Source organism: Sinocyclocheilus grahami, unplaced genomic scaffold, assembly GCF_001515645.1.
Source record: "Sinocyclocheilus grahami isolate Dianchi unplaced genomic scaffold, SAMN03320097.WGS_v1.1 scaffold417.1, whole genome shotgun sequence".
NCBI classification, from domain to species: domain Eukaryota; kingdom Metazoa; phylum Chordata; class Actinopteri; order Cypriniformes; family Cyprinidae; genus Sinocyclocheilus; species Sinocyclocheilus grahami.
In genome coordinates this window covers 516,529-534,362 of record NW_015505596.1, presented here as the reverse complement: position 1 = coordinate 534,362, position 17,834 = coordinate 516,529, and the positions used below count along the sequence as shown (strand labels likewise).

Below are 17,834 nucleotides of genomic sequence, written 5' to 3'. Positions count from 1 at the left end.
TAACCAATAAAAGAATCTGTGCTAAATGTTTGTTCCATTAATGTATTTATATTGGATTAAATATGAAGCAACATTGTAACGGCAACATTTTAAGATCTTAATGTAGCATAAGATGTTATATGCATGCATAACACCATGTTAGGTGTAGCACACAAGAAATGCAGATGAACTGAAAACTCCATTAAAACAGTGGTTCTTGAAACTTATGGGATGACGGAATAAATTGTGGTCAGTTAATGTACCTATAGCACCACTCCCAGTTTCCAATATATATATTTACTATAATATATATTATATACAGTTCTGTTATTATATAGGGTCCTTCAAATATATTTTGGATAGTGGGGCAGCTTTTAAATCAAAAAGGTTGAGAACTACAACATATAAAGGAAGTTATATGTTCATATCAATGTATTTCTACGTGCCAATTAATGTTGGTTGTATTTAGTCCTTCCTTCTTAAAGTGTAATTTTACTCAAACTGATAATGCTGATAAAGTACCCTATTTAAATTTTTAATGACATTCCTTCCTGAATAAAAACACATGATTTATATTGAAAACACTTTTTTAGAATTGATCAGTTGCAGCACAAGATAAATGATGGTTACAAACATTTTATTACAGAATGCAAGTTGTTTACTTTCCTCAAAATGTGACCATGTATAATAAAATACAACTCCAAAAGTCCCAGAATCAGGGAATTTGAGTGTCAAAACCTAAAACAACCATAAAAAAGGGAAACTGCACAGCTCCTTTATAGAAGCCATATATGAACATCCTGTTTGAAATCTCCCAACAGGACAGTTTCATTTCTATGAAACCCTTAAGAACCTCTTTGAAATAAAATGTTCCGTATTCTATCATATTTGCATTTCTGATTGACCCAGGTGTTTTTGTTTCTCTTGTTGTCCATACATTTATCATCAGTCTTTAAAAAGTGTCATTAATGACAATTATGATATTGCAAAAGACATCTCATATCGTTACTTCCTACCTGCTATTAGGAATGCTCCAGAGGGAGCCATATATGAACATCCTGTTTGAAATCTCCCAACAGGACAGTTTCATTTCTATGAAACCCTTAAGAACCTCTTTGAAATAAAATGTTCCGTATTCTATCATATTTGCATTTCTGATTGACCCAGGTGTTTTTGTTTCTCTTGTTGTCCATACATTTATCATCGTCTTTAAAAAGTGTCATTAATGACAATTATGATATTGCAAAAGACATCTCATATCGTTACTTCCTACCTGCTATTAGGAATGCTCCAGAGGCTCATAATGACTCACGTGTTTTACAAAATAATATCATAACAAATAAACTGCATGAGTTTGACCATTCTCACAAACATCTATTTTACACACACAAATATATTTTTAAAACAGCAGATTGGTCTTTGCAAGAACCAGTCCAAGAGACAACCTGACTCAAAGAGATGCTTGTCTCCCTGCCAAACTAGTCTTCCTCATCATCATCATCATCATCACCAAAAGACAGCAGGCTGTTGTTCTTCACCTTCACACCAGCTTTTGACTCTTTCTTCTCACCATCCTCACTTCTCTTCTTCTTGCTAGAGCTGGCAGTAATGCCTTCGAGTTTATCAGAGGAGCGTTTGACAGGCTTCTTAAAGACGATCTTTCCATCCGGTGGAGGCTGTTCATCTGGAGAAAAAGAAAGCATTTACTTTAAAGAAGTCAGATATATTCAGAAGTCAAATATTATATATTATACATAATTATAATATAGAAATAGGGATATACAACACTAGTTCAAACTGTCAGTGTAGTCTATACTACACAATAAGAACATACTCTTATTTCATACATTTTAAGAACAGCCACGTAGCAATTTAAATACAAAAAGATCAGAAAGCTTGCATAATTTTCACTGCTACACAGGTACTGTACCAAGCAAGCCCCTCATCAACCACATTCAATCTGAGCAAGTCACCAACTCAGAGAGGATCGTGGAGGACCAAAATAATTTAAGTAAATTAATTAAATGAATATTTAATATACTTCATTAAATATTGCATACATAAAGATTAAGTAAATACATGTTTAGCTTAAATACCTAAATATTTTGTCATTAAAAATGAAAGCTTTGGGCGTCCCGAGTTCCCGCTCGTGGACCTTTCCTCCTGATCCCTCTCTCTCCCTCCCTCTCACCCACTTCGCTTCCTGTCGACCTACTGTCCTATCTAAATAAAAAGGCATAAAACGCCAAAAATAAATCTTAAAAAAAAAAATAATAATTTTTTTACTTTTAATATGAATAACATTTTAATGCGAATACTGTACCAATATTTATAATATATTCATGAAAGTACTAATAATACATTATGAAATGTTTAAAATAATAAATATTGTGTTTTATTCATGGAATGTTAAATGTTCACCTTTATTATTCCTCTATTGCAGGGGTGCCCAACCCTGCTCCTGGCGATCGACTCTCCTGCAAAGTTCAGCTCCAACCCTAATCAAACACACCTGAAGCAACTAATTAGGGTATTCAGGATCACTTAAAAATGAAAGGCAGGTGTGTTTGATTAGAGTTGGAGCTAAACTTTGCAGGACAGTCGATCGCCAGGAGCAGGGTTGGGCACCCCTGCTCTATTGAGATAATTACTGCATTTTGAGTATTTTGGTCCACCGTCACATATGGGTCGATAAGAATTTACTCAGAAATGCATTAAAGGTTTGGTTTAATCACTATTTTTGTTATCCTTGTGAACAACGCATCTACTGTGCATTACCTTTGTTCGAGTCCTCTGTATCTTTTTTGATTTTCATAACGTCTTCGGCACTCAAATCTCCCTTTTTTAAAACCACGACCTGCGGCATCTCGTCCTCCCGATCACTGTCAGCACTGTCATCATCAACCTGCGGCGTCTGCTGCTTCTGCAACAGCAACATTTACTTACCATTTCATTTCCTACACTACAAATACATGCGATAATTGTTGTGTCTGAAAACCTAGTGAGCTGCGTACACAGACAACATTTTGGAGACATGCATTCAGGTTGCACTATTTTTACGTTGGCCTCTCATGTGTTTGAGGCATGATCAATGAATGGAACTAAAAACACGTACTTTAGTCTCCACCGTAGGCCCTTCTTTAAAACCAACGTCGTTCTTGAATTTCTTCAAAAAAGATGGCTCGGCTGGCTTCACCCATGATACATTACCCTTTTTACTCATTGTGTTTCAGTTCAGATAGACCTGATAAACCTTAAATGCGCTTAATGTTTCACAAACACTGAACACGCAGGAACCAGGCGTGTACAGTTTGCGTTCATGCAACCTCATCAATACGCGTCTGTAAACGACCAATCAGCGCTTTCTGTGATTCTTCTTCTTCTTCTTTTGTGTTTAATGGCGGTTGGCAAACCAGCTTAAGGTGCATTTCCGCCACCTACTGGGATGGAGTGTGAGGCCTCGATGAACGAACATATTATATACTAATAACATAATAAAAAAAAAATGTATAATAAAAAAAACCTAAATTCTTCTAATCAAATCTGTATCTCTCAGATATTTTAGAAGAAAATCATAAACCCTTAGATGTCTCTGTGCATTCTGAAATATATTCATAACTGAAATGTCATTGACACTTTCTGTATTCATGATCCCCCCCACATTTAGCACAGCGTTGCTTCCCTCTCCATACTGTAGCCACATGTCCATATTTTTGACACTTAAAACACCTTAGCGGGGGTGGAATGTAAAGTCGAACTACATAGCTCATAAATCCTAAAAACACTCTTTCCGGCAATTTTTCTTCATCAAAATGCACCATTACAGAAAGACTGTCCATCCTCTCTTTGTCTCGGGTATATTTCAGTCTCCTCGCATCTATCACTTTTGCTCCTGAGATGCTTTTCTTAATCGTATCTACTGATACATTCGTTGGTATTCCAGTAATAACTCCTCTCATCCATTTATTTTCTCCCATAACTTGACTAGTAACCTTTTGCCCTAAAATAGTCTTAATCCCTAGAGCAGCCTTTTGTTGTTTACTGTCTTTGCAGAAAATGATAATTTTTCCATCTCGCAACATCTTAGCACTTTCAATATTTCCTACCATTTCCTTCAGTGACTTAGTCAATTTCAAGGGATTCAAACTACTTGCTTCTTCCGACATAAACTTCACCAATACCTTAAACTCCTCCTTTCTTGTTCTCATCTGATGACATTCTCTCTCACTTTCTGTTCCTGATGTTTGGCTCCAATCTTTCCTTCTTTTCCGCTTTTCTACTAAAGTCCACTTACTACTTTTGTTTCTTTCATTTCCCCCGCCATCTACATCCTCCAAATCCTCCAAATCCAGATCACTTCATGACTCTACTCCACTTCCGTCCATCTTGGCCTCAGTCACAACCCAGTGTCCCTCGGGCTGCCAGGTCTGCATAATAAAACCAACCCACTGGTAATAAAACTATCCCAATCGCTTTAACTAAACAAATAATAATAATAAAAAAATAAAATTATAATAATAATAATAAAATTATATAATAATAATAGAAGAATTTTTTATTTATTTTTTAAATTCTTCTAAATCCTGTTAAGCAGATCTACTTTTTTAAAGAATGTCATTAAAGCATTATATATTTTATAATGATTCAAGCCATTATTCAACAAAGTTTTAAGTGTCATATTTTCTATCCCTATTTCTTTTAATTCTTCCAACAGAAATGCTCTTTCATTATCATAAGCAGAACAACGTAATAGTGCATGCTCTGGGTCATTCTACAGAAACGTCCACTTTTGGTATGGCAAGATGTCTTAAAATGTATTTCTTTTTTTAACATTTAAACTTCGACCACATTATTATATCATCTTTTGACTTTATGAATACACATAAATGACAGCTTAATGATTTTTTAATCTTTTTTGTGCATTTATTTAAAGACCACGTGTACCATTTTTTTTGTCACTGGTGTTACCTTAATTCTTTGGCAATTTTAAAGGTTTTTATGAAATATTATTTCTCAGTTCTTTTAGTACATGTAGTCAGAGTTACAGAAAAATAATGATACTGCAAAAAAATAAGGAGATTATGTTTTATTTATTTTAATCAGGTTTGTTAAAAGTGTGATTGAATGATGTTAGTTCATTTACGCAACCATGTATTTGCTATAACAATCAAAATATTTGTAAAAACTGTTATAAACAAGTAATGATGCAATCCTTTATATCTTAACTCTTGAGTGAAGCAGAATTCAATGGATGTAAAATTATGATCATGTCACATGTGATGCATTTTATTTAATGTGACAGAAAAAAAGTAACACCAGTGACACAATATGAAACACCAGTGACATATACATAAGACCAAATATCTTTATTCACCAACTATAATTAAGTAGTTAAGACTACATTGTTACATTTGGCATACATTTGGCAATTAGTGAAAGCAGTTAGTAAAAGAGCATCAATGTAAACTGATCTTTACTGGTGTTACCCATTAGGAAGGTAACACCAGTGACAGTAACACCAGTGACAATTTTCATGAAAAATGCATTTTACAAAATGTCTGCTGCAAGGTATCAAACCACATGTTGTCAATCATGGTATACTCACTAAATTGAGTTGTTTAATCTATTTTTATTCTAGTTTTTTCCAATTCCCTAACAATAAAGTAGGTCATACCAGTGACTTCCACTAAAAGCTTCATATGAAATCAGGAGATAAATTAGAACATTTCTGATAACTGAAAGAGACAGTGGACTTCACATGGGCCTTTTTTCATAGATCTTCAGGAAATGGGAGGAAGGAAGTCAAGTGATGTCATCAGTGTGATTTTTATTTCAAAATAAATGATTTTTGTTAAACGGTAACACCAGTGACAAAACTCCAGGGGACCACTACTTTCATTATATATTTCATAATATTTATTTGCCATTTTGTTTTTTTTATGTCATTTACATCATTTGATAGTTATGAATACATTGTTGTATTTTAAATGGTAGAAAATCCTGTTTTTGACCTCAAAATAAAGCACTTTCCCTCTGTACATGCATGTGGGGACGAGCAGTTTTGTGGTGCTTGGAATCCTTTATAATTAATTAAAAACAAATATTGCCACATTGATGGCTCAAGAAGGTGTAATTTTTCAAATAACATACTGTTTTATTTTAAAATATATAAAAAATTGTAACACTAAATTGTTTTTCAAGTGTAATATTTCTGTAAAGGCTAGGGACAGAAAAATGGACGTTTCCATAGACTGACCCCTCTACTGTTTCTGGTAATCCACACAGACTACAGTTCCCAGGCTCATGCTTGTTCATTTGATATAGAATTTAAAGCAGTATGGCCAGTGCCAAGTCTGGTAATAATTGCATCTTCTCTTCTACTACCAAAATTAACTCTTTCAACCCCAACTTGATTTTGAATATGATAAAGATGTCTTCCTCTCTCCTCCTTATTCCAAACTTCTTGCCATCTCATTTTTATTGCTGTTCTAATTTGAACCTTAACTTCTTCTTTGCTTAATTTTACTTGCTGATAACTTTCCAGCGACACATTACAATTTATTTCCTCAAGAGGCGATTTAAAAGCTTAATATTTCGTATACCTGTGAATTTTGTGGTCAAGAAAAATAAACTATTTTGCATCTTTTTTTTCATTGTAATTACTCGAGATTATTTTGGAAGGATTTGGAATTCTATATTAACAGAAAAATAAGGTGTATGAAAGAAATTTGTATATCTGATGTACTTTTTTATACAGAAAACGAAAATTTGAATGGTAAAGAACAACATATTATACATTTGTTTATTTTGTTAGGAAAATTCCATATACATAAGAAGAAGTGGGCTCAATGTAAACCAAATTTTGCACATTTTATAAATGACTTTAAATTATATGTAAATCTCTTAGAACAAACAAAAAAGCACTGAAAACATGTAATGCTCTGAAAGCATTGAACTTTATGTAATTTTCTTCCTTTTTTAAATTTAATAAATTTTTAATAAATTTTAATAAATTATTATTTTTTCTTTCTTTTTCTCTGGCAGCTAATAATGTTAATTTGATCATGTGAATATGTAATACCTCATGTTCTTGTGGCGTTGAATTAATAAAGCATTTAAAAAAAAAAAAAAACTTCCTCAAGAGGCGCTTGGTGGCTCAGAAAGCCGGATTCTCAATTGAGCCATGTTCATATCAAAGAGTGCTTTTTTCCTTATTAGAGACATTTGTACAGTAACACGTATAACAATTAAATGTATATATTTGAATGGTTATACAAATTGAAATAAAAATTGACAAAATGATTTTAAAATAAATATTATGCTGTAATCACAAATGACAGTGATTGGTCCATTATGAAACGCGTTGAGAAAAGTAACACTTCTCACATCAAGTCTATAAATTCTTCAGCAATGGTCCAAATAATAATTTTCACCTCATGATTAAAAAGCAATTAAACTGAAAGTGCATGGAAATTATTTAAAATACGACATTCTTATTTAAACCTACAACGCTATCACAAGTGACTCAGTCGGACAGAGCTGGAATTATGTTGCCTGGCGTGTTTATTCGTTAATGGCGGGGTTTCTAGCAGCTTTAGCATCATCTTCTGCTAAGTTGTCCCTGGGTGCTGATTACCTGAAAGATGTGTGTGAAACAGGGCTGAAGATCTGGACAGATGGACAGGAAAACACGGATGGAGTTGATACCACAACTTGTGACTGGGTAAGAAGTGTTCTATATATGCATATATGTTTAAATGAACACAATGTCATTGTAATGTTGTCATTGATCACAGTTACATATACCCCTGCGGCTGCTTTGTGGTGGTCTTCTGTTCACCTGCAATGCTGTGATGTGGACCTTCTTCGCCAAAGCACTCAGGCACTCGTCTTCCTCTGCCCGGGCCACTGTGACCACCACTGCCTCAAATTTGATCTCCTCTGTGAGTCCCCCTCCCATCCCCTCAAATTAATTTGAGAAAACTAGTTATTTAATGATTGATTATTGTCTCTTTTTCAGGCTTTCCTTGGACATCTTTGGCGAAACTCATGCCACGCTGTGGTGGGTTGGTATCATTTTGACCCTGACGGGGCTTCTTGTCTTGCATGGATCAACTCCTCAGGCTCCACAGGAAAATGCAAATAAGAAATATGAGTGACAGAAGAATACAGGGATCAACAATGCCTTACCCAATGCTTGAAGTGAAATCAATCAAGTGAAATGGTATGAAGAAGCACTAGGAGCTAATAAGAATTATTTATGCGCACTTGTATGATAGAATTATCTATGCTAAATGTATATATTTTTTCTGTCATAGGATTGTTTTATAAAACCTCTGTAGTTAATTTATTTTTATGCATCAGTGCCAATAATGTGAGCGATTCCATAATGCTAAGCCTTGAAATGTGTGTGACTTTGAGCCTATAGTCACGCAAAGGCCTTGCTCTATAGCTTGCATCAATCATGCGAGTTCCCGCATACTTTAGCCATCAAGGGAATATCATGCAAGTTGATAATAAACAAGTTTATATTCTTGTTTATTACTATGACATGAAATGTTTCCGATACACATTTTTGCTGGATATTTGACCAAACGCAGCTGTGGATCTCAAAAAGAAATTTTGTTTCACCTCTTATCTTTCTCCGAGATAAACTTTTTCAATTCCACGTCTTCCAAAGTAAAACTTGAACTCGCACTTCATTCAGAACAATGTAGTGAACGGGATGCACGCACTGATAGTGGTTAAACGTTTTTGGTTATTAAATGTCTATTGTGTGTGAAAGCACCGACCTGGACTCTATTTTAGAGGGAAACCCAACCACAAAAGCAGCATCTGTTGAGCACAGCAGGACATTATCATGCATTTTACTCAGAAATCACATTTCAAAGTTGACCTGCTATTATGTGGGAGTATAATAGCCCACCTGCAACCATACACTTTTATTCAAACAACAATGGACACAAAAAAAAGCACATTTATTTGAGGAAGCTTGAATTGAAGTTGTGCAGCCATGGGAAACATCAGGTAATGGAAAGAAAAGAAATCCAGAACTTAGCAAATAACAATAATGAAGCCTGTAATGGAAAGATGCACAGTTAAGAGAATATTTTTAAAAAGGTCATAAATACAATAAAAAGACAGACATGGCATAGAACAATAAAATTGTGATATATCAATCAAATCCTGGGATGGTTCAGTAAGTCTCACATGCATTTTTGCTAATTATGGAAAAGGCTCGACATGTCTACAAATGAGCACCATATGTTTATATTGTCAAATCCTGCACCTGAATTTGTATATTTATTGCTTTGCAGCCATTTCATCGTGTGTTTCAATTTCAGGACATTTAGGATACATTAAGGCATTTCAGACATTAGTTATAGTTTTTATATATAAAATATATATATGCACAAACACACACTGATTCATCTTGATAGTGTCCTATAAGAAAGAATTCACTTACAGTCACTTAATATTTTTTAATATTCTAGGTCAGGTCAAACATGTAGATACACCAAACTAAATGACATTACTGCTCAAGAAACAGCTGGCATTATGAAGTACACGTTATGTCAATCTGATAGGAGCTCAGTCTCTCTATGCACAGTATAAGTTTCTCTTTAGAAGAGCAAGATGTATTTTTGGTTTTAAAAACGGTTTTAAGGCACTTTGGTACAGTATATAAATGTGTGTGTGTTTTTTTTTATTATTCAAATGTCCACAGTAGTCTCTTTGCGAGTCCAAGGCAGGAAATGTGCCATTAGTCTCACAGAGCTTAAGCAACAAACACATTTCGATCTAATGAGGTTCCAAAGGAATCTCAATCACATCCTCCTCAATGATCTCTCCCTGTGGGAATGTGGGAACAGGATCCGAAGTATCTTTCTGGCAGGAGAGATCGGTGAAAGGGCTCAACCAAGCCATAGAAAGAGGCCCTCCGAACGCTGACTTCATAGCTTCCCAGGTTGGAGCCTTCTCCCATGTAGGGTCTTCTCGCTTCAACTTTTCAATGCCCTGAACAAAGAAAAATAACACCTCTGTGATTCTTGAAAGAGATTAAATAATATAATACATAAATAAATGGAAAACAACATCCATATTGGCAAAAAAAAGAAAGAAAGAGGAAAAGACAACTTAAATTCCACAGATTGAACTGAAAAGGAAAGCAAATGGTTACTATGGTAAAAAAGGCACAGGAAGCGATTCATTTTACTCATGCACCTGCGTGTGCTGCTGGTGTTTAATCTTTAATAGAAACTGGAAGAAATGGTTCGACTTTCACTTTATGGCACAAATTAAAAACACATGAAGCATGCAGCATGCCTTCACAAAAATAGACCATTTTAAATAGCATGCATTGTGTCAAATGAACGAATGTGTCTTTATACCGGTAGCAATCAAAGCTTACCTCCATCTCAGACCAATCAAACAGGGACATCAGCCTAATTTAATACTAAATATAATTAGTTGCTTTTTCATCAATTTTAATTCCCCAAAAAAACAAAAAACAAAGATTGGATATTTCTGAGCAAAGGAACTACTCATAAAACAACATATAAAAAAGGAGGAAACTAGGTTAGTGTTAAAGACAGACAGGAAGTGGACAGGAAGATAGAGGCCAAGCAAATTTGAACACATTTGGATCTCTTGAGAGATATTGCAACAGAGTGATTTTGCAATGCGAATGGTATTTCAGATGCTGATTTTCATGTCATCCCTATTTTAGACTTTTCAGAAGCAGAGATGGATTCAAATGTGGTTGCACACTTAGGAAATCCACTGTCAGACACTTTAACACATTGTCACATACTAATGACCGAGTGTTCAGGTTTTTAATGTACCATTTGTCAAAGAAGAACAGAATGACTGTCTTTTTCATACACACTTAAAAGTTCAAGCACATATCATTCGTTCATCATAACAAAAATGTACATTAATAAAATGTAAAATACAATTAACCAAAACAATGGCAACAATGGTGAATCAATTAAGTGGTCGAGAACACACAACTTTCTTAAGCCTGTTCCTTTCTTAAACATTTCTGCAAACCAGGTTTATGGAAACATACCATGTGAATCAGCTCTAAAAAAAAAAATACAGATTGTGTACTGAGTATAGGAAGTACAGTAAATCTGATAGGGAAGCTGAGTAACATAAGTACTGTTATCATTCAAAATCGTATGTATAACAGCAAATGTACCCATAATATCTCAAAACACATTTGATAAAGTCTTTATCATTTCAATGGATTTATTTTCAATGTTAAGATTGAGGGGTGTAGAAATGATCTGACTGGTTATGGAATTGAATAATAGATCAATTCTGTTGTGCAATACTTGTCAATGTAAAAACTAGTGTATCGCTTTGACAATATTCAACTACAGTAACTGTCCCTTTAGCTACATTTCTGTTAATTACCATTTTTAAATATAAAATAAACCAAATTATGATTACATGCTATGACTGCATCATTTAGTACGGAATCATTTGAATCCAAGCTTTGTCAGAACATATTTATACCCCTGTTAAACATCCTATATTGTTTATATACTATTTTCTATACAGCCAAAGTCAATAATGTTAAGGCCTATTCACACCAAGAATGATAAATATAAGGATAACTGTATGTCCTCAACAACGGTTCTGTTTTTTAGAAGTGCTTATAAATGCTTGATCTCTTTAAAGTCCGGTGGATTCTGATTGGTTGTCACCGTTTTCAGTAATTCATGAGCTGGAAAAATTAGTTCTGAGAGTGATTCCAATGATATTGTTCCTCGGTGTCGTTATTGTTATAAAGTAGCTGTGCTGTGGACTTCACTATTTTCATAGAATTAGAGTGATTTATAGTTATCGTTAGTTATCGTCCTTGGTATAAATGACCTTTCAAACATTTCTTTTATCTGCATAATAAACCATTTTAGCGAATGGTTGTCAGTCCTATTATGTTGTTAACCAGGAAAGGGCAGGAGTACTATACTGTAGCGAAGTATAAAGAATTAGCAGAACATTTAAAAGTACCTTCAGAAAGTAGGTTATCATTGTGGACAGACTGGCAAGATTACAATAGTGATTATATTAGCATAAATTGGCTTCTATTTTCTGCGCAACATTCATCTTCATTTCGGTGTAGCTAGGCAGAGATGCTTGAGATTATGGCATGATAAAGCTTCCGCTTTCTGTTTTGAATTGAAATAAATAGAGGTAAGGATAATTGGATATGCAATGATTTGTTCCCTGAAAAAAAGATGAAGGTGATTTCGTCTCACTGGCAAATGCTCCGCTCAAGTCGGGATTACAAACAAATTAAAAGACGCCGTTTTATAAGGTCAGTCCAAGTGCACTCGAGTCTCTAGTTTAAAGCTTGCTGAGCTCAGACCACATACTGGTAGGGGTCAGCTTTCCCGTGGTCGGGTGTGGAAAACGGGCTAAACCATGCTATCGAGAAGGGGTGTCCGAATACCGCCTTCATGTTCATCCATTTTGTTTTTTTAGCCCATCTTCTCTCTTCCTTTTTCAACTGCTCTATGCCCTAAAAACAAGAGATAACCGAGACTTCAGAGTGTGTGAATATTACAAAACAAAAGAGGAAAAGAACAACTGGCCCATTCCATAAACACAGAACTTTAACCATATTTTTTATCTTCGATAAGTTGATATAGTGTGATTTTCATAGTGAACAGTCATGCCAGTCATTAGTCCATTCAGTGCAGTATACACTGAATACTGCCCACTTATTTTTATAAAAAGATTGTGAAGCATAATGTATTATATAACGGTATGTATTCCAAACAGTAATATGCTACAATGAGATTTTAAACCGTTTGTCCAATATTATGTAAAAATGCCTTGACTCTCAATATTCCAAACAAATAAAGATTCAAGAAAGAAAGGTTTATTTCAGGTTTATTTATCACACTAGGAAAACAGGTCAAATTGAGCGCACTGCATTTTAGGATGATGGGTTGCATCCAGTATTCAATGTCTTATTTTCATTATATTTTTACCCATTTTTTTTTTTACATATACTTTTAAAATAAAATAAAAGTACCTTACTTATTACTTTTTTCAAAATGAACTCATTGAATTGTCATACTGAACCCATTATGCACTACCATCAAATGTCTGGGGTCAGTAAGATGTACGTTTTTTGAAAGACTCACCAAGGTTGCATTTATTTGATCAAAAATAAAATAAAACAGTAATTTTGTGAAATATTATTACAACTTAAAACAACAGTTTTCTGTTTCTATATATATTAAAATGTAATTTATTCCTGGGATGCAAAGCTGAATTTTCAGAATCATTACTCCAGTCTTCTGTGTCACATGGTCCTTCAGAAATAATTCTAATATGCTGATTTGGTGCTCAAGAAAATTTCTTGTTATTATCAAAGTTGAAAAACAGCTGTGCTGCTTAATACTTCTGTGAAAACTGTGATACATTTTTTTCAGGATTCTTTGATGAATAGCAAGTTCAACAGAACAGCATTTATTTGAAATAGAAAGCCTTTGGAACATTATAAATGTTTTTACTGTAACCTTTGATCAATTTCAATTTTAAAAAGTATCAGTTTCTTACTAACACCAGACTTTTGAACAATAGTGTACATACTGCAGAAGTAGTACAAGTAGTATGCTATTCCAAGCAGATATACACCTGCAATTATCAAAAGGCATCTAGTGGACACAGTACAGACACAAACACTACTGAAGTCCAACAAAGAGAATCAAATAGCATCCGCCTCAGAAGTTTTAAATGATCTAGCTGCATTTATAGGCAAGGAATATGTGTGGATTGTGTTTTTCAGGTCAGTTGTTAGAAGAAAACAGACTATGTGTTATGCAAGTCTGTTGTCCAAAGCACTGGATCATTTAGAATCAAGTGTCAATATCATGTGTATACAGGAGATTCTAATAATAATGTGCCAAATAAGCAGTGTGGATGTACGCTAGTGTACTATTATTCAATACACAATGATCTTATACTTGTTGCATATGTGTAACATTTCACTTCAAGTACGATAGCATTTTTGGTAAAAGTGTCCACACGCATTAACCTAAAAATAACAATGCCTATCAGACCACAAGCACTACCTCGCCCACTGCTGAAAGGAAGCAATCTCTTACCGTCTCATCTGTGCAGATGGAATGGACCTGGGTGCCAAACATCACAGAGGTGAAGATGAGGAAGAGGAGGCCCTCAAAGCACAGGAGGATGAGGAGGATGACAGTGGCTGGAGGGGAGAAGGTACTGCACTCTGGGGTCAGGAGAGGAGAGGGAACACAATCAGCCTTAACACACATACAGCTATACAATATATTAACACAACTATAAAATCCCAGACTCATTCTGTCTGCGTATAATTACTTGTAACCAGAAGAAAAGTAAAAGGGTTAAGAGAGTTTGTGGGTATGAATATCTAGCAGCAACACATCTGTATGTGCATGTGCAAACTGAAACACAACAGGCTTGGAAAGTGTCGAAACACATCAGCACATTAAGAGGTTCGATTGTTTAGCCAAGCTTGGTTAGCAATATACCAGTAACACTGTTTTTTTTATTGCTATTTACATGCTACGGTTCAAAAGTTGGGGTTCAGTAATATTTTTTTTTTTTATGAAAAATCTCGTACTCCGCAAGACTGCATTTATTTGATCAAAAATACAATCAAACAGTTGACGCTACCCATTGACTTCTATAGTATGGGAAAAAATACTATGGAAGTCAATTGCTACCGTCAACTGTTTGGTTACCAACATTATTCAAAATATCTTCCTTTGTGTTCGACAGAAGAAAGAAACTCATACAGGTTTGAAACAACTTGAGAGTGACTAAAACTATTTACTTCTTTCGAAAAATCTTACTGTTCCCAAACTTTTAAATGGTAATGATGATGAAATTCATTCCAACATAGGCTTTTCTCTTCTAAATAACCTCCCAAAAGCACGCCAGCAGCAATCACAGGTATTTTTTTTTTTTATGAAAAATCTCGTACTCAGCAAGACTGCATTTATTTGATCAAAAATACAATCAAACAGTTGACGCTACCCATTGACTTCTATAGTATGGGAAAAAATACTATGGAAGTCAATTGCTACCGTCAACTGTTTGGTTACCAACATTATTCAAAATATCTTCCTTTGTGTTCGACAGAAGAAAGAAACTCATACAGGTTTGAAACAACTTGAGAGTGACTAAAACTATTTACTTCTTTCGAAAAATCTTACTGTTCCCAAACTTTTAAATGGTAATGATGATGAAATTCATTCCAACATAGGCTTTTCTCTTCTAAATAACCTCCCAAAAGCACGCCAGCAGCAATCACAGGTTGAAAAACTAATGCAAGGCTGAATACAATTTCATATAAAAGTATCACTGGAGCTGTGGTAGGGAGATAAGAATGTCCTCCAAAAACTCGAGCTGTGGCGCTCATCTGAACAATGTGTGTTTGAATCCAGCTCACAACATTTGCTTATATACCACTTCCCCCTTACCTGTCCACTTTTTGTACTAATAAAACTGACATTATATTACATTTACAGTATCTCACAGAAGTGAGTACACCCCTCACATTTTTGTAAATATTTTATTATATCTTTTCATGTGACAAGACTGAAGAAATGACACTTTGCTACAATGTAAAGTAGTGAGTGTACAGCTTGTATAACGGTGGTGGCCACACAAAATATTGACACTTTGGGCATTTTCACTTCGGGGTGTACTCACTTTTGTGGCCAGCGGTTTAGACATCAATGGCTGTGTGTTGAGTTATTTTGAGGGGACAGCAAATTTACACCGTTATACAAGCTGTACACTCACTACTTTACATTGTAGCAAAGTGTCATTTCTTCAGTCTTGTCACATGAAAAGATATAATAAAATATTTACAAAAATGTGAGGGGGAAGTATACATTTGTTTCTTAGAAAACAACTGTCATTTTTATTTAAGAATCAGGCTTCCCACAGTCTTGGAAAACCTGGATATACAAGGGAATTTACAAAATGTGACTTCTAGACATGGAAGAGTAATGGAAATTAATAAAATACTAAAAGGTTATGAGCATTTTTATAATATATACTTTTCTAGCTATGTCAAGCTCTAAATGTATTTGTGAGTACCAATAATTTTAAATTATTCATTTTATAATTAAAAACCCTGTAATAAAAAATGACTAGAAAAATCATGGAAATAAATTAGTGTAAAAGTGTAAACCGTGGAGGAACGACTGGTTTAGGAGACACAGAAGGTCATATTTAGTGGACACAGCAGTATGGAAGCTGCGGTCTTACAGATACAGACACAGTCACTTAAGAACCAACAATGTCACTAGAGGACACACTGTAATTCCAGTGTTTTTCTCCCCCCTTTATGGTCCACAAATCAATACATCCAACTTGTATGCCAACTGATGACATTCCTATCTACTTGGGTCCATAATGAGCCAGTCATATGCATTATTCAAGAGTGCCTGACATTATTTAACAGTAGCATTATGAGTTTCAAAATATGTAAAGAAAATCAACTTGACCAAACAGCCCAAAATCTGGTTTATAAAGTCAAAGCATCAAAAACGGGACATAATAACACAGTGGCGTAAATTACGTCTTGACTGTGCCAAGATACTATCAATAACACATAAAACATTCAAGTGCACTGTTTATCATATTATTAAATCTCATGAAATAGAAAGTGTATGGCATAACAGCGATTTTGACTGAATAACACTGAATTTAGTAAGCCAGCTGTGCATAGAAACCTGCGCTACCTGACCATGTCGAAACTCACATATTTGGCGACACTGGTGCTCCTCGCGTTTGCTCGCCCACTTAAGGCCGAGAAGATCCGATAATGCATGGACCACGCTAACAGGGGACCATGTTCGAGATTAGTGTTTTAACAAAAATTGTGGTTTACCCGATTATTGCACGAGGGCTTGTGAAATGCTGCATTTTTGTACGGTGGCAGCTCCTCCCTTCACTGGAGAAACTGATAGCCACGCCTCCTTTCACTAGAGGCGCAACCGGATCACGATCCGAAATGGAAACCAGTTCTAGAAAATGAGTGTTTGGATTGCCTGGGAGACTGAAACTTGAGGTCTTTTATTTGGGGGAGCTTGGAGGCTCAGAGAGCCCATTGTCCGTATTCAAATCTCAGGTTGATTTGATTCTATTGGATATATTTTGTAGTATTAAAAAAACATAATCATTTAAACCTGTTACTTCATGAGAATTTGAATCTGGTACACAAATGAATGTCAGCGCGATCGCGTCTTGTAAAATGACTTTTATTAAATATAGACCTTCCAGTAATCACAAACGAATGTGATTGGTTCGTCCCCCCAGCGCAGAGAAAAGTACCCTCGTGATATCGTTGTCTACCTGGCACTTCTGGACACTGAGCAACTTTAATAGTGATTGTTTTTAAAAAGACAACAACAACAAAAAAGAAAACCTTGAAAAGTGATTGTAGGGAACTATTATTAAGTTATCGATTACTGTTGTTTGCCATTCAAGCTCCTTTTTTTCTATGTATTAAATTGACCGAGAAAGTAAAATTGTGATTTGAGGCGTTGATAATGCTTTGCTCTATTTTGGCGAAACCTAAACAGAGCCAGAAGTGTCTTGAAAAAAAAATCGCTCTTCAATTCCTTGCAGTATGATTTTTATTCCCAAACATACATACAATATAAATATAATAAAATAGATATAAATAAATAAAGAGGTTGAGTACTATTTAATCCATTATCTATTTATAAATGATGGTAATAATTGTGCGTTAGCCTATACACTTCAGTTTGAATAGATAGATAGATAGATAGATAGATAGATAGATAGATAGATAGATAGATAGA

General features: G+C 34.7%; 2 protein-coding genes and 1 pseudogene across 3 annotated transcripts; 1 reads left to right on the top strand and 2 right to left on the bottom strand.

Annotated features, from left to right (window-relative positions):
• Window positions 1-370: 370 nt before the first annotated feature.
• Window positions 371-3,338, bottom strand: LOC107551194 (uncharacterized protein KIAA1143 homolog). Of its 2 annotated transcripts, XR_001604738.1 has the most exons (4): window positions 3,095-3,338; window positions 2,758-2,902; window positions 1,253-1,663; window positions 371-995 (listed from the first exon to the last, which is right to left on the bottom strand). XR_001604738.1 is itself a non-coding variant. In XM_016232734.1 (3 exons), exons 1-3 carry the CDS (start codon window positions 3,200-3,202, stop codon window positions 1,458-1,460), a joined length of 459 nt encoding a protein of 152 aa, XP_016088220.1. In that variant the 5' UTR covers window positions 3,203-3,338; the 3' UTR covers window positions 1,035-1,457. The 2 variants fall into 2 exon arrangements, 1 of the variants encoding a protein (XP_016088220.1); XM_016232734.1 differs by lacking the exon at window positions 371-995 and having other exon boundaries at window positions 1,035-1,663.
• Window positions 3,339-7,526: 4,188 nt separating this feature from the next.
• Window positions 7,527-8,470, top strand: LOC107551193 (transmembrane protein 42-like; annotated as a pseudogene).
• Window positions 8,471-9,446: 976 nt separating this feature from the next.
• LOC107551175 (palmitoyltransferase ZDHHC3-like) lies at window positions 9,447-14,285 on the bottom strand. The gene is made up of 2 exons (XM_016232700.1): window positions 14,109-14,285; window positions 9,447-9,996 (listed from the first exon to the last, which is right to left on the bottom strand). The coding sequence occupies exons 1-2, from the start codon at window positions 14,283-14,285 to the stop codon at window positions 9,781-9,783; spliced, it is 393 nt and encodes a 130-aa protein (XP_016088186.1). The 3' UTR covers window positions 9,447-9,780.
• Between the last annotated feature and the right edge of the window lie 3,549 nt (window positions 14,286-17,834).

Coding starts and splice junctions, on each gene's coding strand:
- LOC107551175 (XM_016232700.1), bottom strand. CDS start 14,285: ATGTGTGTTAAGGCTGATTGTGTTCCCTCTCCTCTCCTGACCCCAGAG. Junction 9,997..14,108: donor CCATCTGCACAGATGAGACG/GTAAGAGATTGC, acceptor TTCTTTGTTCAG/GGCATTGAAAAGTTGAAGCG.
- LOC107551194 (XM_016232734.1), bottom strand. CDS start 3,202: ATGAGTAAAAAGGGTAATGTATCATGGGTGAAGCCAGCCGAGCCATCT. Junction 2,903..3,094: donor GGCCTACGGTGGAGACTAAA/GTACGTGTTTTT, acceptor TTGCTGTTGCAG/AAGCAGCAGACGCCGCAGGT. Junction 1,664..2,757: donor TACAGAGGACTCGAACAAAG/GTAATGCACAGT, acceptor CTTTTTCTCCAG/ATGAACAGCCTCCACCGGAT.